Consider the following 22295-nt stretch of genomic DNA (forward strand, 5'->3'; position numbering starts at 1 on the left):
GGCATGTCTGCTTCTGCTCGATTTGGTTCACACGCATTACTGCTTTTGACTTGACCCCCCCACACATGTAAGATATCATTGAGAGAACTGATGCGGTATGGAGCTGGGACAGCAAACAACAACGGCTTTGCAGTAGTGAAATGCTAGTGCTTTATACGCCATTGATGGTCGTCTGAGAACAAGAGCACTAACACTATCGGGAACCCTCTGGTTTGGTTTGACATCAATGTGGGAGATCGGGAGCTAAATGCGGATTGGAATTAGAGTTACATCGCTCACCCGGCCGAGTCGGTATTACTCCATGTACCTACATACCTAGTATTGTATACGAGTGCTATGGAGACGTCTGAAAATGACAAATGATTCTTATACTAGCGAATGCTTGCTTCGGTGTATGTGAGAATGGCAGGCTTGAGACTGGTACAATAAGTGCTGTTGGGTTGGACTTTTCTCTTACGGAACATTCCATGCTGAATGACACCATCTGCGACTCCCGATCACCTTATCTGTCAACTCTAACATTCCGCCTGCGATGCGGTAACCCCCCACTCGAGAGACATACAAAGTGCCTCGTCTCTGGAAACTCGCTCGGCTTGACATGCAGCGCACGGCGTTTGCTTCTGCACCAACACTGCAACTGGTTCGAGTGACCAGTTTAAAGTAGGCCTGAGCTTGTCAAGGCACAGCGTTTGTCTTACACGCCTTGGCGCACGGGCAACTGGGATGTCTGGTCTTTCAGGGGGGTGCCCATGTCGTTGATCCTGGCGAGTACAGCAGGTGGGATTCGGTTTGTTTGTTGCTTTGTACGATTACGGGCAAATCTGTTTCTATCGGCAGTCTGGACATAGGCAAGAGCTTGCGCATCCCTGCGCCGTACGGAGTGCTCATATCCCATCCCGGATTCCACGATGCTAGTTTAAACTGGGTGGTCCGCCGAGGCCTTGTCATCGGGATTCAGGGTTTCTCACACCTTGATACACTCTTTATCGTTTTACGGAAGCCCGTCTCCCAAATTCTACTTCCTTTTAATTTTTCTTTTAGGGGGAAAGTTGTTCAAAATGAGACAATAACGGTTGGAAGCAATATGTTCACTCGATGTTCAAACCGGAAGGACTAAAAAGTCTGGCTAAACCGCTCCGTCGACGCAAAACTCTCACATCGCAGCTCGGAATCGAAAATGAAGACAATGCATTTGTTGAGATTTTTGATGGCAGTGCCATTCGTTTACGGCCATGGACTTCAAAAAGAATCCAGATCATTGAGCGGTCATGAAACGATGTCATCGGAGGACTTTGACCACTTAATCCCACAGATCCCATCTTGCGCTGTAGGTGATACAAGAAGAAGGACAAGGATCGAACCGTGTTAAGGAAACTGACTGATTTCGGCGATTTTAGCTGAACTGCTTGACAACGCTTATCCACAACACATCATGTACTTTTGGCGATCTGCCATGCATGTGTGGCGATGAAGAGTATTTTGACGCCGGGACAATATGCGTCAGGGCGCATTGCATGATGTCGGAAGCCTTGAGTACGTGATACAAACCTGGATGGCGATGTGATACTAACGTATATTGTGAATTGTAGAGACAATGAATCTCACGCAAACAGCCTGTGGCCGGCCTTATAGAGATGAATCGGGACAGTACACTTCAATGAATATCGCCTCTGGTGTTGTCACCATTCTTCTCGTTATTGTGCGCTTATTATTCAAACGGTATCTTAGCGACAATGGACAGATCGGACCAGATGATTGGGTCATCTTTGCCGCCATCGTCATTTCCGTCCCTGCAATCATTATTAACCAGGTCGGTCTCGTCGGCCATGGCATAGGAAAAGACATTTGGACTTTACCAGCGCCCGAGCTTCCCCTCTTTGCAAAGTTCTTTTTCATCGGGGAGGTCTTCTATCTCGTTCAAATGTCCTTGGTCAAGCTCAGCCTATCGCTCTTCTACCTCTACGTCTTCCCAGGGCCAAACATTCGGCGTCTGTTAATCGGAACGGCCATTTTCAATATCGTGTTTGGAGTTGTTTTTGTCATTACCGCCATGACTCAATGCGTACCGCTCGATTATTATTGGGCACAATACTACGATCACCCTCCCAAGGGAAGATGTTTCGACTTGAACGCATTCGCTTGGGCAAATGCAGGGTTAGGTTTGGCGGTAGACGTGTGGATGATCATACTGCCCTTGATACAGATCAAAAGGCTGAATCTCCACTGGAAGAAGAAGATTGGAGTCGTTGTCATGTTCATTCTAGGAACTTTGTAGGTCATTTCTGCATCGACTTCGGCGTGCATCCCAGAACTGTTTTGAGCAGTGTGACTGATTTGCCTTTAGTGTGAGCATTATATCGCTTCTCCGCCTTAAATCGGTCATATTCTTCGCTGAACTCATCAATCCAACCTGGGATCAATGGAATGTCGCTTGGTGGTCGACAATGGAGGTCAACATTGGGATCATCTGCACTTGCTTACCGACCGTTCGCCTGATTCTCCAGCGCATGTTCCCCAAGATACTATCATCTGGTGATGAGCAGAGTAACGATGCCAGATTATCCAGGACTGGAGGCACTGCTTCCCGAGGAGAAACACAACGACCGACTTTTCTCGTAGAGTTATCAACGACCACGCTTGCGACGGATGCGCGATCCAGTTACAAGCATTTTGATAACTAAGCGGAAGAATACTATATGTTTCGATAAATAAGAGGAGAAGCGGCTTGGTTTGGTCCATTTATCGAATATTAATTACTTTATACCCACGGTTTACTCAACGAGGACGGCTTGTAGGAGGCATCTTGGTTGTCTGTGGCTTTGGGCCCCGGATTATATTAAAATGGGAATTTCAAGGGGAAAAAAAACAAAAACAAACTAAGATTGACGATGATTATGCGAATGATGAATTATGTTCTACGTACACAAGACAGAAAAAGTATACACTCATAATATAGCATTGTATATAAATCTCCCCGCCGAGTACACTGCGCTTGGAAAGGACCTTGACTTTTAGCCCACAACCTGTCACTCTAATGACAAGAGAGTATCATTTTGAAGCGTACCAATTAAAAGCGCATAGTATTCTTCTTCGTCTGGAAGCAATGCTCGATCCTTACATTGACAAGTGGCTTAATTGGGACTTATGACGCGGCCAAGTAGCACGGCTTGCCAAATAGGGCACAAAGACCGATTGCGGCTGGAGAGTCCATGTTCAAAATAAGGAAACCGTAAGAGAGGAGACGATATGCATGGCTTCCGGAGACTCCAAAGCCTCTCATTCGCTGATCCAAGCAAATAAAGGATCAAAAAAGCGCAAATCACATGCCATGAATCATCTTGAGTCGCTCAAAGGATTGTCAGGTACCGAGATAGTTTCGATGAATCGGTGAGCATAACGAGCGAATGCTTTAGCCGCCAGACAGGGCGCATCACAAGAATAAACCCCACGAGTCTCATGACTTTCTCAGTGGCCGATCTGCCGGGCCGTTTCCCATCTGGGTATCAAGCGGATGTTTGTCTCTTGGGATGACCCGTCTGGTTTGCGGGGTATTAGCGGAGCCTGGGGAAGAAGAAATGCGGGATGCATGAGAAAGCGGTTTGTTTTCCTTGAGTGTCTAGTCCCCTCTCGTCTTTGTAGCGATGCTGAAAAGTTCTCGGTATGAGTGCTGCCTGTTTGAAGCTGCATGAATCAAGGCGAGGAGCCACAATGAGGCCGTGCAACTCTCCGTCGAGCCCGCAAACTCGAGACTCTTCTAAGCCCGTTTTACTCTTTGCCCAGAGAAAGCCAAGGCGGGATATTTCGTATATTCCCGACTGGGCCGTTGTCACAGCCACTTCTGTGGGTGTTGACGGCTCGCAAGTGCCGTCTAGGCGCAAAGCTGTCGGCTTCTCCTCCAATGCCTTTTTATAATTTGGCTTGTGATACCGAGAGACTTTGCACTTGTTTTGGAGACAATGAGGGGAACGCGATGCTGCTTTGCGATAGGCTGTTCGGAGATGTCAAGTGTGTGCGTCTGTGTGCCAACCAACCCTTGCAAAGCCAAACGGGCGTCGATCTTGGATCCTCGCATGTAAGACGGACAGAACAAACAAAATATGCAAGGGTAAAGCAGAGATCGTCTCGTTCCCGAGCTGTCAGGGTAGCTTAAAATATTCACATGGTTGGTGTTGGGTTTTACTTTACTCCCGTGGTAGTATTGTCAAAGGTTCATCTTGAGGTGCATGTGAAGTTAGGGTTAACTGATCTCTCACCGTTTGCGTAGCTTCATGATCCTCCGAACTGACAAATCGTACGACAACGCAGCTCTTGTCAACCCCAGATTTAATTCCCCGTCCACATAGTCGCGCATCGTCTCCGGTCCCGCATTGGTGCCGTCTTACTGGCGGAGCAGCGAAGCGCCGCATTGTGCAAAAAAGGACCTCCATCCCAGATCTGGAAGGTTCTCCTTGCACTATCGAGACTGCATGACCTGAAGAGGGTGACAGAGCCGGAGTTTCTACTCGTCAATCGAGTCTGAGCTTGGGGCTATCAGATCTATTGTTGCGCTTGTATGTACATGTGCTCGGAATGAACTTATACATCGTGGAGAAAGCATGTGCTTCATGTGGAAGCATTCAGCTAGGGTGGAGATGAAAGGTATATAAAGTGATACCTGGACAACTCCATTTCGCCTCCATCATCCTCTGGCGCCTTGGGAAAAGTGAATCTTAACCTCCCAGTGTTGTATCTTCTCTTTTATATCAGCGTACAAGATGCGGTCCCTTGCCCTTTTCACAGCCCTCTTGGCAGGCCATGCCTTTGCATACCCCAAACCCGTCTCCCAGTCCCCTAGTCGTCGAGACTGGCCGTCTATCAATGAGTTCCTCACTGAGCTGGCAGAGATTATGCCCATTGGGGATACCGTCTCAGCTGCCTGTGATCTTATCGGAGATGCTGAGGATGTTGCTGCCGACCTCTTTGACATCTCCAACACAGAAAATGATGCCTGTGGCGATGTGACTGTCTTGTTCGCTCGCGGTACTTGCGATCCCGGAAACGTCGGAGTCCTCGTTGGGCCCTGGTTCTTTAATTCGCTCGAAACCGCACTCTCAAACAAAAGAGTTGGAGTCAAAGGAGTTCCGTATCCTGCAAGCGTCCAGGGCTTTTTGTCGGGATCGGTGCAGCCAGGAATTGACATGTGAGTGGCACCTAGCCCATCAATTCCCCCCCTCTCAGACGATCTCAATCCCGACTGCTTGCTAACAATATTCTCCTCACGACAATAGGGCCAACCAGATCAAATCCGTCATCAGCAGCTGCCCCAACACCAAGCTCGTGCTCGGTGGCTACTCTCAAGGTAGCATGGTCGTACACAACGCAGCAAGCAACCTAGATGCTGCGACAATGGCCAAAGTCAGTGCCGTGGTACTCTTTGGTGACCCATACAACGGCAGACCTGTTGCCAACTACGACGCTTCAAAGGTTCTCGTTGTCTGCCACGACGGAGACAACATCTGCCAGGGCGGTGATTTCATCCTGCTGCCTCATTTGACGTATGCTGAGGACGCGGATACAGCAGCTGCTTTTGTTAAGCCACTTGTTTCTTGAAGTGTTTATTCTGTGTGACGTGTTTATAAGGGACGGTGGGAGAGTATAAAAACATGGTAAAGGGAGCCATAAAAGTCATCTGGGAATGTATATAGCCGAATCATGATGATACTGTACATAAGCAAGCGTTTTAGGATTTTGTATTTACTGTTGGATATCAATGTTGAGAACGTCGAATAACGCAATGTTACTTACAATTGTCATCTTGAGTGTCTCATTTTGGTAGTACATGAGACTGACTGTATACTGCTTACATCTGCTTTCTTGCCACACTGAAGTAACTAGCACGCCGTCTATAGAGGACAAACAACTCATTGTAAATAAGATCAATTAAATTCATCGCTAATCTAATCTAAGCATATTAGATTGATCAAATATGCTCCACAAAAACATTCCATCTATATCCCCTTTATGAAGATCTCATAATTGCATCGTGTGATAGACGTTTATTTGCTGCCAATGAGCTCGAGATAGTGCTCCACAACGGAGACAGTCAACTCCTCAAAAGACTTGAACTTGAAACCCAGAGCCTTCTCGGCCTTTGTTGAGTCGACATATGTCGGGACTGAGACAGGTCGAGGAATAGACTCGAACTTGAATGCTCCATTAGCGTAAGCCTCCGGGAAGCGCTTCTTGACAATCTCAAAAGAGTCTGCCCAGTCAACCACTTCAGTTGGATGTGCGCAGGCAAGGAAGTCGTGGTTGCCCTTGAGGGAAGGCTTCAAAGCAAGCACGTGCATGTTGGCGACATCGTCGACGTGGACGGCAACACCAAGGAGCGGCTGGTCGCGAGCATGGCCAAGGAGAGGGCCCATCATCAAGCCATTGGTGCCCTTGGCGATGTTGGAAACATCAGTGACGGTGTCATCGCGGCCAACGACGAAGACGGGGAGGATATTGATAACGTCGAAGGCGGGCTTCTTTTCGGCGATGAACTTTTCGGTAGCCTGGAAAGCAAGGGCCTTGGAGGCTTCGTAGGCGAAGATGCTGGAGGCAAAGGGGCCCTCGGTGCTAGTGGCGCGAGTTTCCTCTAGAGAAGTGGTTAATACAAGTCTAGTTGGGATTGTGGACTTGGATACGACATACCATTGACCTTGGTTCCCGTGGCCATGGCCACAATGGAGGCAACAGACAAGACAGAAGCTGTGATGACAATCTTCTCGATGCCTGACACCTTGTTCGCAGACTCAAGGATGCCGACTGTGCCCTGGATGGCGGGCTGGATGATCTGAGTCTGGTAGGCCTCATCGCCCTCAACCGGAAGGGCCAGGGGAGAAGCGACGTGAATAACATACTTCACACCCTTGACAGCCTCATCATAAGCACCGGGAACAGTGATTTCAGGCACAATGATGCTCTCTAGCTGTGAGACATAGGGGGCAAGAGGCTTGAGGCCGGTAATACGATCGTAACCAGCTTGGTTTCGGACGGCGACGCGGACTTTGTAGCCAGCCTTGACGACTTCGACAAGGGTCTTGAAGCCAATCATGCCAGTGGCACCGGTGAGCTGAAAGGCGGATAACAGTGTTAGTAGGAGATGCCTCAATGGGGGAAGCTGCATGGGGTGGACTTACAAGAACGAGATCGCCAGCCATTATGATGTTGGGTTATAATAGATTTTTGTTGAAGTTAAGTGATAAAATAATTGATTTTCAGTTTATTACTGAGTTGTTTGTAGCTTTGTTGTTGTATTGATTGCTGAATTGAGTCTGAAGATGGAGATAGGAGGCTCTACAGGGCTGGCCGATGCCATCCTTATATCTCCATTCTACTACAGCAGTTTCTACAGACTCCGTATATTCCATTTTTTACCATTACAAAACTTCTCATGAATTTCGCATTTCTAATCGTTACAAGAATCTTCTTTCTCTTCGGCGACACCCATGCGCCGCGGCTGCGTGGTGTTGAACGAGAACGATAACGGCGCAAACGCTCTCTGCGGTCTTATCCCAAACACCGAAACACCGCAACCTCCTTCGACTATTTGCCCTAATGATGTAACCTCTAAGATGATTGGCTGTATAAGTCCGTAGAAGCAGGGGAGTCCCACTTTTGGAAGCATTCCACAGCAGATGAATTTGGCGCCAACGAGGATGAGCCGCGGCTTTTTTGCTGAAATTACCAATCAGAGGCAACTTTTGATTACTATCTAGACTATTTCAGGGCCTTTTATGATTAGTCGTTGCGATCGTGATTGGCCACGACTCATTATTAATGACACCATCAGACGAGAGGCTTGGGCCTAGAGCTCTTCCAAATACCTACGATAGAAGCAGGGCAGCGGGAAGAAGCTCTGTTGCGTAAAGCCCGCCCGCTGAATAAACGTGCAGATAATTAATCTCCTTGTGCTGCTGATGGCCGCAATGCAGTAATTTTCCCGGGTCGGCATAAATGCTATACCGCTTGGTGCAGGCTGAGAACTCGAAACGTTGCTATTGTTCCTGAAAGCGCGCGCGTACATCTTGGTCAGCCAAGGATGCGTATGACACTGTTGACAGATCTTTTGAACTATTGCATTTTGTCGTATACCCGTGAGTGAGATATTGGCGATAATTGGACACGTGTGCTTAAGCCAAAGTCAAAGCCGATGACTGAAGGATCAATCTAGAGTACCTAGTGTGATTGGTAATGACTTGCTACGCCATGATGTTGATGAAGTCGGCTGTACGATGCTGAATCCATGTCTCCTTGCAAGCTTATAAGCTGGGCGTGGTGGACTTAGCACAGGCGTACTGAATAAAGTATAGAGATCTTTCCATACTCTCCACCCTTAGCCTAATCTCTATCTCCCCAGTTTCCTAAATCACCATCTATTTCCTCAACCTCCTCAGTTTTTCTATAGGATTATTTCCGAGGAAACAGGTCTAAATGACGAAAGCCACACCAAAGGTTGGAAAACAATTCATCACCTGCCTGAGATTGGTTAGAGAAACCGAGATGTCTTTCGTCATGTGGAGTTTTGACAGGGAAGCCTGAAAAGTCCTGGATTAGGCTTCGCCTAGTGTAAAAGAGATCTAGGGAATCTCTCTTCATAATATTCCACACTTCAGCCGTGAAGAGCAAGCTGAGATTCGCAGAGCCTGAGAACCTGCAAGCATGAAAGATAGATAACATAGCTGAAAGAAATGAAATTTTGGAAAACTCATCAACGCCGCATCTACAAAGAGCTTCATTTTGGACTACGCTTAAATGCCCGATTCTAGAATTACAATACTAATTAGAATCAGTCGCTCTCTTGACCATTTTAGCCGAGTTTCCCCAGGGCGTCCTTTGTCTTCCTTGGTGCTTGGATAGGTGCTTCAACTGAAAGTACGCTGTCCTGCAGAGCGGCATAGGGAAGACGTCACGTTATTGACGGTCGTTACTGAATCCATGATGCACAGGCAACACATTGTGGCGTTTTAACTAGAATAAATTTGATGCTCTTTGAAGAGCAGAATGAGAAACGCGGAATTATTTTCCAAATAGTGAGTTTGAGGATTTGTCTGACAACGATGAATTTTAACGTTGATAATACAAGGACTAAGGCAGCTGTGGTGAAAAGCCGTGGTACCATCGCCTCTCTGCAGTTTGATCACGGACATGCTTCGGAATTGAATCCACCATGTGTGAGTTGATTCCGAGTCAGTTTGCCCGAGTGGCGTAACTAGCCAGGTCTTACGTCTTAACCTCGGTTTCATTGAGCCACATCTACACAGAGTTGACAACTCTTCAATGTCAATTGCAAAATTTATTAGCCTTAATCAAAGGGAGCCATCAGCACAGCAGCTTCATTATTAAGCATGGCGATAGCCGCTTGCCGGTGATAGCTCAGAGCTTCGATGATTAGTTACAAATTAAATTGGAATATAGATCTATAAATTCTATCTAAGTATACATAGGTATGGCAAGTATCAGCACTAGCGATTGACTCACCATTGTTGCAGAAATGAAGATACACCCTTTAATCCTCTCCCACCCCGCTACTCTTCGCAACACGGCATAAAATCATGCCAATTAATAAATATTTTTTAGCGGGTGCACCCAGGGAACTTGGCCTTCGAATGGTTCTTCAGCATCTAGAAAGTTGAAAGCTAGCGCTTTGCTCGTGGCCGGTGCTTGCAACCATTCATTCATGAGATAATCCATGAAACGTGGTACCAGCACAATGCGACCCAACAAATAGTACCACACATTAGCCCAGGCATGTATGCGTGTAATGTGTTCAGATATAAATGCATCATGAGACAGAGGATCCCATCGTTGACTTTGGTAGCTCTTGTACATGGCTTCCAGGGCAGAGACGCTGGGGCCCATTGAGGGTTCCGAAGAACCGACCAGCCGTCTCAAATTGTTGACCAACGATACCACATCTTGGAGTCCGGTTTGATAGCCCAGGCCGGCATTAGGACACATTTTATGGATGGCATCTCCCGCAAGCACGATACGACCCCAACCCCAGTTGCTGCAGATGCCTTCTTGGAGATCCGACATGCCGCCCGTCATCCGATCGGGGAACACATCCTTCACTTTGAGGTTATCCGTAATGGGATACTCGGCAAATCGGTTGCCCATTGCTTCAACATCTTCAGAGGTATATGACATGCGCTCTTTGGTGGGCTCTGGTAGCTTTTCATAAAGGAATATCCAGCCACGCTCCTTGCCCGTCATATACATGACCGAGGTATCTTTGTGCTGAGTTTCACATGCTTCTCCCATAGCTGTCGGTCTCTTGAAACTCGCCCAAAGGCATCTATAAGATGCCGTATATGGCATTTCGGAATCCCAAGTGACATTTGGGTCTGCTTCCACAGCGAATTTTCGCATAATCTTTCGAGTTTGGCTATGCACGCCATCGGCGCCAAGGACCAAGTCTCCTTCATATATGCTTCCATCGTCGCAGACAACTTTGACTTTTTTCTCTCCCGATTGGATGTCCGAGACCTTTTTTCCCGTCAAAATATTGGGTTTGACCTCTTCGGGAAGTTGATCGTATAGAAATTGAACAAACTCTGCTCGATGGAAAACAACAGGGCGGATGCCATGGCTAAAGGCATTGCGTTAGAATGTATCTCAATGCTTATAACGATGATATCTTGTGATAGAAGACTGACCTTTTCTTCATACCATAGAACAGGTCGCCGCTCTTGAACTTGTAACCATCTACGGTGAATAATTTTCGACGAACTAGCTCTCCGCCAATGTCCTGCAGCTGATGCAGCAAGCCAAGCTGATGAAGGACTCGCAAAGTGGGAGGTCCCAGAGCGATGCTAGCACCAACATCCATAGCAATCTCATTGCTGCGCTCGAGAACGGTGAAATCGATGCCTGCTTTGTGTAGAGCGTGCGCGGCTGTCAGTCCTACTGGGCCTATTTGAAAAAGTTAGTTTATAAACTCGAACACAGCACAATAGATTGCAACTAAATCTGCTTACCACCGCCAACAATGATGACCTTAAAATTAGTTACAGCCATTTGAAAATCGCTCGGAGTGTTGGTTATTGGAAGTATATTGCTGTATGACACTGCTCCTCTTGTCGCTGGAGGATCTAAGCAACAAAAACATGTCTGTACTGCATAGTTTATATAGACAAGTCTTTGATACCAGTGGCTAACACGATATAAAGCGATATTGAGAACCTTTACCATAGTGCTTCTCCTGAGATCAACAAATGTTTATTAAGCGGAAGTATCGGAGATGATCGAAGATCCGTTTGAAGAAGGGAGTGATGGACACATGGATGCGTCTCCATCCTTAATGCACTGGCTTTGGTTGAGTAGGTCAATTGGAAAGTTTATCACTTGCGAGAGTTCCCGAGTTTCCTAGAGAGATTGTACAACATCAACAAAGTCAATAAACCATCTGCAGCTGCATTTACGTAGCGTATTGGCTAAATAGACAAATTGAAGGGTTTTCATTGTTACTAGACAGCATACCAGAATACGTGACTGTGTGCATGTCAATCCAAGTTCAAATGAGCGTCCAATTGGAATTGAGTGTGAGATCAGCAACCTTTCATTACACCAATCACGCCTTGGCTCAAAAGGGAAATTTTGTACGACCATGTTCGTTGGTCCACAGATTCTCTTATTAATTTCTTATTAATGAGGTAGGTAAAGAATAGAAGCCCCGTTTATACTCCGTATTCCTCTAAGGTATGCTCCATACTCCGTACTCCTCCAAGATATGCTCCGAAATCCGTATTCGTCTTACTTAGGTATACTCCGCTCTCCGCTCTCCGCACTCCTTTCTTGTTGTGGAGCTATCAATTGTCTTGTTGTACGTTCGCCAGTGCCTTTACACATGTATTTGTACGGGAACAAGGAGCATCCTCCAATAGCGGAGTATCAGTCACGAGCCAATAATATCATCAGGTTCTGCTCGCAATAGAATGACCTCCCTTGCTCGTGCTCCACTAACGCATGCAAATCTCGTATCGAGTATCATCGTATACTTGGAACCGCGAGCGTTGATACTATGTATCAGGACGGCGAATCTCTCACGGGACCATCGGACTGTGCGAACTATGCTGATTCAGCGCGTATCTCCGGGATTGATCACACAGAGACATCTCTAAATAGTATCAGAGGTGGATTGGGAAGATTCTCATGCGGAAGAGTAGGAGTCAGATTGCAGATTTCGTCAATTTGACATTCAATGTTAAGATTGATGCGGCTGTTTGAGGTGAAGCAGGCGGAGTTACGATCTCCGCCGCGGACCGGGGCCGTGGGACCGGAGCCATGGGGCCGCCATGGAAAATGGCATTCCGTTCTTTCAGAATAGCCTTCAGAGCAGAACCGTCGAATAGGGAGAGACACCACTATCTTCAGAAAAATAACATAATCGGCTGTCCCGCGGAGCCAATTTCAGCACATATTGTCGACTCCTATCATGGGCACAGTCTCTTCTGCTTGATGTGGTGAGAGGCAAGAAAGCCGCCACACTGAGACTATCATGCAATAAGGAATATGATTAGATTCATATATTTATTATTATTCATACAGATAAAATTTTGCTAAAATCTCAAGCATTGGGATATTATCGCAAATCTCATCTGCAATCTCTCCGCTGATACCTTGAGAGCGTGGAAATAAGGATGCATGGTGCAGTATAATGGCAATTGCGACGTGCTGAGAGTCCTTACTTTCGGGTAGCCTGTTATTCTTCAGGGGTCATATGACGTTATACGCCCTCTGCGATCGTGGCAAGTAAATACGCGTAGTTAAAATGCTGCATCGGTCAGATAGTAATCTTGTCGCTTGGAGTGTGAACCCGATGAGCATACGTTGTGATGTCGGTGGCAACGGTTTGACTTTGTGGCACAGCCACCCATTTTATGCTTAAAAGGACACTCGTTCCTGAATATCTGTGTCTAAGTCTCTCACCTCATTTCATTGTTCTAATAGTGTTAAGAGATGAAAGTAAACTGAGATTGTTATCTCTTTTACTCTTTTGACTTATATCGCAAGCATACGTGTGTGCTTCGACCCAAGACACTATGACGCTCTTGCAGTGATTTGGCGATTACTTCGTCCAGTAGCATTCGTACCGAAAATTTTAATGCGAAAAGGAAATAGAAGAGTCGTTAAACGCAAAGATTCACAGCCGGAATAGGACGAATGCACACAATCGGTTCATAGGCCCTATAAGTAAGTAATTGTTGCCGCTGTTGCTTGTACTTTGGTGTACCGGAATGAAAATTCTGGAATATGGAATCGGCAGCTCCGGACTTCTTCCCCCACCACCAGTACCAGTATGTAAGACGATTGGTGAGAGCTGAGATGTAACCCTTCAAAGACAAAAACCTGTTTACCAAATGACTCGTCAGTCGAAAGCTATTGAAGCATTTCCTTAGACGAGAGGCTGATGAGGCAAAGCGCGCTGTGATGTGATTTGATGGCTAGCCGTGCCGTAGCCGACAACCGTTGCCACAAGCTATCGCGAACCGCCGAACTCACATACGGAAAAAAGGCAGAATGACACATTCAGCTAAAGCCTAGAATAACATCCTATTCAGAATCGCGATAGTTGACATCAAGAAAACAAAATAGTGCGAATGTCATTCAACACATGAAGACAGAGGAGTGATCGAAGACATTGCCGTGATGAAGATAGCTAGAAGTGTGAGCATATGAGAGCAACACACGACGCAAACCAAATGCTGAAGTTGCAATGGGCAATAAGCTGCAGACTAATATCCCATTATTTCCGGCTAGCGACCCGCGAATGTTTTTTTTCTCACTGGTTTTGTATTGATTAGCATGACGTCGCTGCGTTAGCTGATGGCTCGGAGGTGAGAAAATAATTGACGGCACATCCCGACCAACACCGAGCCGCCGCCCGCCGTGAGTGTCATCCATCTCGCCCTAGAAAAAATTATCGAACGAGGCCATTCCCGCCCGGCAAGTCATCGCCGATCTACGGATTCACGAGTATTGCAATTCTGCGACTCGAAAACTTGCTCATCTGAACCGGGCAGCATCTCAACAGCTCTTGGCGATACCAAAAAAAGAGAGCAAAGCGGAACACTAGTCGATAGTTGCTTCTCACAGGACAGAGATGTGTTATACCAAGACAGATACGATATTGTTAGTTCCGGGCAAAATTTCTATGTTAACATGCAGCAATAGCTGGGCAACAAGTTCGGATTCCTAATTCTTGCTGACTGTGCAAAGCTCTGGTGAGCTACAGCTCGCCCATTGGAGGGCATCATCACAATTCCGAAATGTGCCGAGCCAATGGAATCTGCAGGTGTTTCCATGCAGCTAGCTTCAGACCCTGCTCGCCTTCGCGTTTATTCCTCTTCTGCAAATTTTGGCCCGACAAAATCGGCGAGCCAGCCGAGCGGTTGAAGGCATCCGCATGTCCTCGGTTAATACACAACAACTCATTGGACATTGCCTGATGTGACCCAAAGCTCTTGGCAGCCCAATGTAGCAATGCAGCTAAACAAGAAGACCCAGAAAAGTCTCAAGAGCCCAAAGTATCAAGTTGTGCAGCGTTAGTCAGGTGGGTGCAGAACTGCCGGAGCTCCCGGAGTGCCGGCAGATGGCCCAATGCCCGAGCAATGTCTAATCGTCGGCATTGCGAGAAGTGGCATGCTATGACGTCGCAGCCTCATTGTCGTGATATTTTTCTTTCTCAGTCTAAGGCGAATCATCAGATGACATCAATCCGATGAACGGATTCGTTCGGCAAGAGACATCGCGGGGAGAGAGCTATGGAGATTGGTATAAAGAAGGTCGTGCGCTCCGCGTATCTGGAGGTTATTCGGATCACTCAGCATCAGCTTCAACATCCTCTACAACAAGCATAGCTTGGATCAACAGCTTCATTAATCGACATCCATATACACTCATACATTAATATATATACCCCGACAGCACCGCCCCCTCGAGCTCCTTGAAGCATCATCATTCTCACAATACCCATTAATACCCTTTAGAAGCAACTTGCACTTAATACCGCCAAAATGTTCGGCAACTTGGAGCACGCTACCCTGCGATACATCGCCTTCGCCAACCACTTGATGATTCTCATCTCTTCAACCATCGTCACTGGTCTTGTCTCTTGGTTCCTCCACAAGTATGACTACCGCGGTGTTAACATCGTCTACCAGGAAGTCATCGTATGTCCACCCACTTAGACTTATACCATCCTCTGGCTCTTGCAAACTAACAAGTTCGCGTTTAGGCCACTATCACTTTGGGCTTCTGGCTCGTTGGTGCCATCTTGCCTCTCATTGGCAGATACCGTGGATACTTGGCTCCCATGAACCTGGTCTTCTCCTACCTCTGGCTCACTTCCTTCATCTTCTCCTCTCAGGACTGGAGCAGCGGCAAGTGCGGCTTCGGCAAGCCTGGTGAGGGCCACTGCTCCCGCAAGAAGGCCATTGACGCCTTCAACTTCATCGGATTGTAAGCATCTTACTACGCCCCTTCTTCTAAACGAGCATTCCCACTAACATCTACTTCTACAGCTTCTTCCTTCTGTGCAACACTATTGTTGAGGGCATCCTTCTCCGTGCCGAGTATGCTACTCCCGCTGCTGCTCCCCACAACAAGGAGATCTCTGCTGGCCGCCCCTCTGACAACTCTGTCTAAAAAACGACAGAGCATCTGCCAGATGGACTAAGAGAAACAACACAGCAAGTCTCCGCTCTCCACGCTTGCGCCGTTCATCTGCAGCACATGTCAATCTGAGAATGCCAGCCATTGTCTGTGCACCGCACTAGCATCTTGCGAAACTGAAACAGTCACCGCGTTTTACAAATAGAGAGATACCAACACATACCAAAATGGAGAGAATGATTGGAGTGGAGAACGGATCCCCATATTAATGCGGTTGAGGATGGGATGGGGATTGCTCGGACATGAAGTAATGATGGATAGATTCGGTCGTTTTTGATACCTTTGTTTTACACCCAGCTCTAGACTTTCGTTAATGATAAACATGATACCTCATAAGCACTATGCCTAAGACAGTTGGTTTTGGTGATTCAACATGCAGCTCTCAAGAGTTTCAGAGCTTCATGGCATGATCGTCACATGATGGAGCTCAAAGTGGTTCTCTCCAGTCACTCAATCGCCAATGTGGACCCGGGAGATCGTCAAACTTTTGGGTCACAATGAAAAAATGTGGCCTTGGGCATCCCTCGCTTCGTAGTTCAAACGAGTGCCGAGAGTTGCCCATATTAGTCGGCCATGGATGCAGCTAAGGTGGAGACATGTTGCCTAGTAAGTTGGCGCCCTGAAAGACCTCATGATGCATGTTCCTCGGGAGTCTCGGAGAGAAGCTGCATGGCTAGTAGTAGTTTATGTGTGTGGTGTGCAATTCCGCGGAATTCACTTACACGATCGGCCTAGGTACGACTCTACAAAAACGAATAACATTTTGGAGAAAATATATAGATGAGGTGACAAACTTTTAAAATTTTAATGTTTACTATCAAGACTTTCTTATGCTGTCTATTCTTCCTCGTCTTTCTTTTCCTCCCGGTTTTTTAAAATTCTGCAGCCGTCTGTCGGTTTACATTCTGGCCGATTCCGGAGCAGCATCCAAGTCGCGGATCACCTGTTTCCAATGACAAATATCATGCGCGCATCCAACGAATAGTAAAAAGGCTAGATTATAAACAATTACATATCACGGAATTAAAGATAAATTCCTATTCGCCTGCTAATATCTGGAGGTGTATGTACATGTACTGAGTGAGGGGCACGGGCAGCCGTAGACAGCCCTCATTTATGCAACTTGCTGATATTTGACAGCAAACACCCGATGGCAGCCGATTCCGTCTCATGTTTTCAACACTAATGTCTCTACTACAGGTTGGTACTATGGGAATAGCATATGATTTGTCATACCGCGTTATGCAGAGGACTTGGCCATACTTTTCTTGTTTGGACATTATTCTATGGATTTGTAGTTTAAGTATTGAATAAGTCATGTTAACTATGTAGATACTTATTGGACTCGGGGCAATTCAAGTTACACGGAGTTATTTAGTTCCATTTTGACGTAGATGTCAATAAATATAAAGCTTGCAACCCCTAAGGCCTGTTACCTTTTCTTTCAATAGATGCCCTGGAATGCTAGTTTATATATTTATGTTTCGGTAGGCTTGGTATCGGCGTTAAGAAGAGAGTCTCTTCATTATTTTTTAAAATATATCATCTACTACGTGACAGCACTCGTGGCGCCTGCAACTCCCTCTACCTTCAGGCTCAATCAACAACTCATCAGCAATATTTACTTGTCATATTATTCTTTCACATTGACCTCAATTGTGTCGTCAGCATAGGGGCTGAGCTCATTAATCTTTCAGCGAGTTATTTGAAAAGTTAATAAGATGGTTATTTAGGCAATTATATAGGTCATCTTTTAGACAACCTGTGCAGTGCAGCGGGTGCATTATCGAATTCTCGTATAGAGAGAAAAGAGGTGAATTTGCCCTGGCTTTATGCATGAGAAGACTCGATTAGGCGTTACATGTATTTGAAGTCTCTGTTTGGCATTAAATGTATGTGAAGTGTCTGCTTGGTATTATATGTATGTGAAGTATCTGTTAGGCAATCCACGCATTTGAAGTCTCTGTTTGGCATTACATGTCTGTGCCTCGTATCCAGCCGGCCAGGGTCGCTGCAATCCACGTCATCCATTGTCTCATCTCCCTGTCACTGACCCTGATGTGTTGGGATTTAATGCCTTAGAGAGAAAAGCTCATGTAGGCTTCAAATCAAGTTAGATATATGAAGACTACTCAAAGAGGCACTTTAGTTGTTGAACTTTTAGTCATGTCTGAGTAAAGTTCCATCTCGCATGCTTCCGCTTACAGTTATCTATAAGGTGTTGATGTAATGGAGGCCATCACCGCTCATGTCAATACGGTATTTATTGGTTTAAATAGTTCGTGAGAAGCAAGAAGGATATGGAAATTATTCTGGACAAACAGTCTTATTGACAGTCAAATCCAACCTGTATCTGCGTCTCATTAGCCCAGACATCATGGCTATCTCGTCCCTTTGCGACCTTGACTCTGACCTCAGTGGCTGTTGTTTGTGCCGCATCTCCGACGACGCATGTCACCCACGAGCGGCGAGATATTCACAGCCATCGTCACTGGGAGAAGCGTAACCGTCTCGGACCACACGATATAATCCTCGTGAGAATTGGCGTCAGCCAGCGCAACTTGGATTCGTACCTATAAGTAATCATGGCGTCATGCAGAGCACCACTATCGACATTTTTTGTGCTGTAAGCATTGGACAAATTACATGTAGTCTTTGGAAAGATGGTCATTAATATATTTCATCTACATGTAGTGATGGCATCTATACTAGGTATTACGCAAAGGGAAGGTAAGCAGCAATGAGGCCACCCCATCCGCCCTTGTTGTCGGCACTGAGAGCAGCGGTATTGCCATTTACGGTGACCATGTTCTTCACCAAGTGTGTGCCAAGGTTGAAGATCTTCAATCTCTTAGGCTGTCCCTCGATAGAGACAATGTTGTCTTGAGCATATGGGCCTGAAACGCCATTAAGACCATTGAAGAACTAGGTGTTGTTAGCATTGAGATCGAAACGGAGGCACGAGGATGCAGATGAGCAGTGATGTAGTCTTACCTGCCAGAAGCCCAGGCCGTAAAAGGTCAAATCGCTGCCACCGACGACACGAAGAGACCAACCCATGAAGCACTGCAGCGAGCTTCCATCGCAGTTGGAGTAATCGGGGTCAGAGTATCTGGCATCAGGCCTAGGAAACAAGTCAACGTCAAAGGCACGTGCAGAAATAAACAATTATGGGAAAACTCACGTCCAAGGTTGAGGAGCCACAGGTGCAGGCTGCCAATACACAGTCTCCGTTTGTGCCATCAAAGCTTGCACGTTTTCAGCACCAACAAACTGGTACTGGTACAGCACAAAGTGCTCAAATGCAGTGCCGACAAGCCATGTTCCGCGCTTGGATTCAACAAGAAGGCCTCGACCCACGGCAACAGACTGACTGGTTCCGTTCGTGGCACCGCTCAATCCGTCCAGATCACGGTTGACGGACCAGCCCCAGACGCTTTCCAAGTAAGTCTGGCTGTTGGACTTCAGATGCATGAACAAGAAAGCAGCTTTGCACTGTTCGATGGGCGACTGAGGATAAGAGCGGCACTTGGTCTCGACCTCAGAGCCGATTGTTCCACCAGCGCGGAAGTGCGCATCCCACAGACCAACGTCGCCAGGCTTAAATCCAGAAGCGTTGTTTTCCACGAGAATGGCACCGGGGAGGACATCGGCCACATCGAAGGCGATGTCGCTCACCTCGATGATGCCACGAGAGCCGGTATCGCCCATCTTGAAGACAACTTGAGGGTTCTTCTCATCCTCAAATGTCTTTCCATATGCTATATAAACGATTGACTGCTTAGCAAGAAACTTTCAGATATGGCCATACTGGGATTGATCACTCACCACTAATAGTAGACCACACCTCGCCGACAATTCTGGATCCAACAGGAACGTGAATAGTGCCACTAACTCGGTAGTTTCCGGCAGGGAAATAAGTGATTCTTCGGTTAGCATTGGCCTTGAGAGCAGCATTGATAGCTTTGGTAGCATCAGTCTTGCCATCACCGGTAGCACCAAAGTCTCGGACGCTCGAAAAGCAGCCGGAGCTGTACTGCTCATACTGAGGCCGCGACTTGGTCCAGTAGGCACCACTGGAGTCGACCAAGGCTTGGGGCCTTGACAGAGAGCCGCTGCTCTCGAGGTATTTGCCGGTAGTTTGATCCTTGTAAACTGTTCCCTGAATATAGGATTTCACTGTGGTGGATCGAGTTGATCCGGAAAGAAGAGAGGCTCCTTGAGTATCAGCGACGACGTGGCCGACACGGTTGATCTTGAGGTTCTCAATGATAAGGGAGCCATCGGCATTCTTTGTGTGTTGCGATACAACAACCTTGTCGGTGGAAGTGGCTTCTGAATCGATCAGAATGACAGATCCTACAGAGTTGTTTGGTGGGGCAGTAAAGTTGACGCCGGTGTTGACATTGTTAAACTTGACACCCTGAAGAGACAGTGTAAAGATGTGATCAATCTGGATTCCGGTTTTGACATTGTTAAAAGTCAGGGCGCGCATAGCGTACTGCTGGTTGTTCAGTCGGATCTATATGCATCACCTAGATTAGCCGTTGCTCATTTGGATTCAAATCATAGCATAGAAGAACTCACTCCGATGTTGCCTCCGGTAAACTCCAGGTCGCCCATGAAAGTAGCGGAGCCGCCGCCGCCACCAGTGGTTCCGTTGAAAACGACACCCTGGTGCAGACTGTTCTCGGCCATCTTCATGTGGTTGAAGCTCAGAGTCACGGCCTGGGCAGACGGCCAGTTGACACAAGCCACGGACGACTTGACATCTACACTTGTAGTATCGAAAACGAAGTTTCGAACTTGGTAGTAGAGGTTGATGGTAGTGGGGAATGGCGAAGTGGTAGGAGAAGGGAAAGTATCCAACAGGTATCGACCAGAGAAATTCTTGTCGGCCTTGAGGACAGGCCTATCCAATGGGTTGCCAACAAGCTGGGTGAAGATGTAGCTGTTGAGGGTTTGTGAGATCTTGTAAGTACCGGAGGGGAAGTAGATGAGCGCAGGTTTGAGTGTCTTTGCAGGAGGATCTCCTGGACCGCAACCCCATAGGCAACGTCCTCCGGCTGATAGCATTAAGCGTTAGAACAGCATATCTTCAAAGATGCTGGCTAAAACGAATGGAAATGGGAATCGTACCGTCAATAGCCGCTTGAATCGCAGCGGTATCATCTGTTTTCCCGTCGCCCTTCGCACCAAAGTCTTTCACGTTGCGGTAGACGGCATACGAGGAATCGTTCAGAAATGGAGAGATGCCCGTGTGCTTGATAGTTTCCATCCAAAAGTCTTGGTGGCGAATGACGGGATGGCACTGGCCGAAAGTGAGGCTAGCATCCAAAGACAAAGAGAGGCCGCGATCAACAAGTCTGGCGATTTTGTAAGCATCAATTGAACCAATTGTGTGTATAGAGGCGAGAAGACAGGAACCTACGACTCTGGAGCAATCTCAATGGCAGCCGCATTCACTGCGGACGCGACTCCCGCGAGCCATGTCAGCAATTGAGTTGCTCGAACCATGGTGGCAATGGTCTCGTAGCAGAAGGATCAATTCAGATACTCTGAACAACTTGAGGCAATCCTGAACCCACTGAATTGAGCATGCGGAGAGGCCTGGGAATTTAAATGACATGGTAAACAAGATAACCTTGATCCAAAGTCCGGGGCAAGATCCGCAAAATTATCCGTCATGTTACAACAGCTGCGACCATCCTGACGCTTTTCCGAAGCTTTGGCTTTCCCCAACTTCTGGACAGCGAATCGGGAAGCCCTCCGAAAATGCTCAAATGCAGGTTCAACAGCTATGGTTGGTGGAAGATATATAATCTGGGGTACCGGCGGTACTGAGAGCCGGCCCGAATGGCCTGGAGCAACATTGAGGATCGAATCATCGCGAAAGGCAGCAAGGGACGATCTTGTTGTGATTCGTGTAAATTTACATCTACGAACTAAAGCGGTGGGGCGAACAGCTAGAACGGCGCAGTTTAGGCATTGAAAAGGATATGAAATGTCATCATGTCAACGTTGGAGGCCGATCAGCTGTTACGTACAACTCCGTTGGTCGATTACATGTACACACAGCTGGATTCAGAATCCTATAGGCTGAGTGATGGTAATGGGCAACTTTCAACGCTATTATCAACATATGAAGCTCACCGCAAAGAAGCGCCTCTAGCTGCCGACAAGAAGACTATGTTTGAGGACCATCCGTGCTTAGAATGACCCCCACAGGTCAAATCGGGAAACTTTGTCTTGCCCGATTAGATGGACTGGAGAAAGCTCCCATTGTCATGCGCTTTTGTTTGGAACTGAGTTTGAACGACAGCTTCAGCCAGCCAGATGAAAAGAGTTCTGTTATACAAGGAACATTTGAGGCCATCGACCCCTGCCGTTGTTACCTAACAGCAACTGTCCATGATGCGATGCGACCAACGAGTGATGATCATATGGGGGTATATAGACGACCATCTCAAAAACTAGTCATTATTTGGTGATGTTGCAAGAATGATACTAGATGATCCCCTATCATCATTGAAGCAACATTTTACGCCTAGTTATTCTTCCGCCTCTTCCGTCTCTTCAGTAGACGAATGGTTTGA

The 22295-nt window shown here is 47.0% G+C and overlaps 6 protein-coding genes across 6 annotated transcripts; 3 read left to right on the forward strand and 3 right to left on the reverse strand.

The window, feature by feature from the left end:
• Nucleotides 1-1276: 1276 nt before the first annotated feature.
• T069G_00576 (CFEM domain-containing protein) lies at nucleotides 1277-2681 on the forward strand (the record flags this gene model as incomplete). Its single annotated transcript, XM_056167786.1, has 4 exons — nucleotides 1277-1327; nucleotides 1398-1533; nucleotides 1590-2271; nucleotides 2345-2681. 4 exons carry the CDS (start codon nucleotides 1277-1279, stop codon nucleotides 2679-2681), a joined length of 1206 nt encoding a protein of 401 aa, XP_056033102.1.
• Nucleotides 2682-4754: 2073 nt separating this feature from the next.
• On the forward strand, nucleotides 4755-5589 carry T069G_00577 (cutinase domain-containing protein; the record flags this gene model as incomplete). The annotated part of the gene is made up of 2 exons (XM_056167787.1): nucleotides 4755-5179; nucleotides 5268-5589. 2 exons carry the CDS (start codon nucleotides 4755-4757, stop codon nucleotides 5587-5589), a joined length of 747 nt encoding a protein of 248 aa, XP_056033103.1.
• Nucleotides 5590-6035: 446 nt separating this feature from the next.
• Nucleotides 6036-7184, reverse strand: T069G_00578 (NAD dependent epimerase/dehydratase family domain-containing protein; the record flags this gene model as incomplete). The annotated part of the gene is made up of 3 exons (XM_056167788.1): nucleotides 6036-6619; nucleotides 6676-7096; nucleotides 7164-7184. The coding sequence occupies 3 exons, from the start codon at nucleotides 7182-7184 to the stop codon at nucleotides 6036-6038; spliced, it is 1026 nt and encodes a 341-aa protein (XP_056033104.1).
• Nucleotides 7185-9585: 2401 nt separating this feature from the next.
• Nucleotides 9586-11043, reverse strand: T069G_00579 (FAD binding domain-containing protein; the record flags this gene model as incomplete). The annotated part of the gene is made up of 3 exons (XM_056167789.1): nucleotides 9586-10615; nucleotides 10683-10938; nucleotides 11004-11043. The coding sequence occupies 3 exons, from the start codon at nucleotides 11041-11043 to the stop codon at nucleotides 9586-9588; spliced, it is 1326 nt and encodes a 441-aa protein (XP_056033105.1).
• Nucleotides 11044-15041: 3998 nt separating this feature from the next.
• Nucleotides 15042-15672, forward strand: T069G_00580 (membrane-associating domain-containing protein; the record flags this gene model as incomplete). The annotated part of the gene is made up of 3 exons (XM_056167790.1): nucleotides 15042-15197; nucleotides 15263-15486; nucleotides 15549-15672. The coding sequence occupies 3 exons, from the start codon at nucleotides 15042-15044 to the stop codon at nucleotides 15670-15672; spliced, it is 504 nt and encodes a 167-aa protein (XP_056033106.1).
• Nucleotides 15673-18414: 2742 nt separating this feature from the next.
• On the reverse strand, nucleotides 18415-21216 carry T069G_00581 (pectate lyase superfamily protein domain-containing protein; the record flags this gene model as incomplete). The annotated part of the gene is made up of 7 exons (XM_056167791.1): nucleotides 18415-18624; nucleotides 18694-18823; nucleotides 18884-19460; nucleotides 19528-20221; nucleotides 20287-20765; nucleotides 20839-21065; nucleotides 21131-21216. The coding sequence occupies 7 exons, from the start codon at nucleotides 21214-21216 to the stop codon at nucleotides 18415-18417; spliced, it is 2403 nt and encodes an 800-aa protein (XP_056033107.1).
• Between the last annotated feature and the right edge of the window lie 1079 nt (nucleotides 21217-22295).

The sequence above is a fragment of the Trichoderma breve genome, chromosome 1, assembly GCF_028502605.1.
Source record: "Trichoderma breve strain T069 chromosome 1, whole genome shotgun sequence".
In the NCBI taxonomy this organism is placed as follows: domain Eukaryota; kingdom Fungi; phylum Ascomycota; class Sordariomycetes; order Hypocreales; family Hypocreaceae; genus Trichoderma; species Trichoderma breve.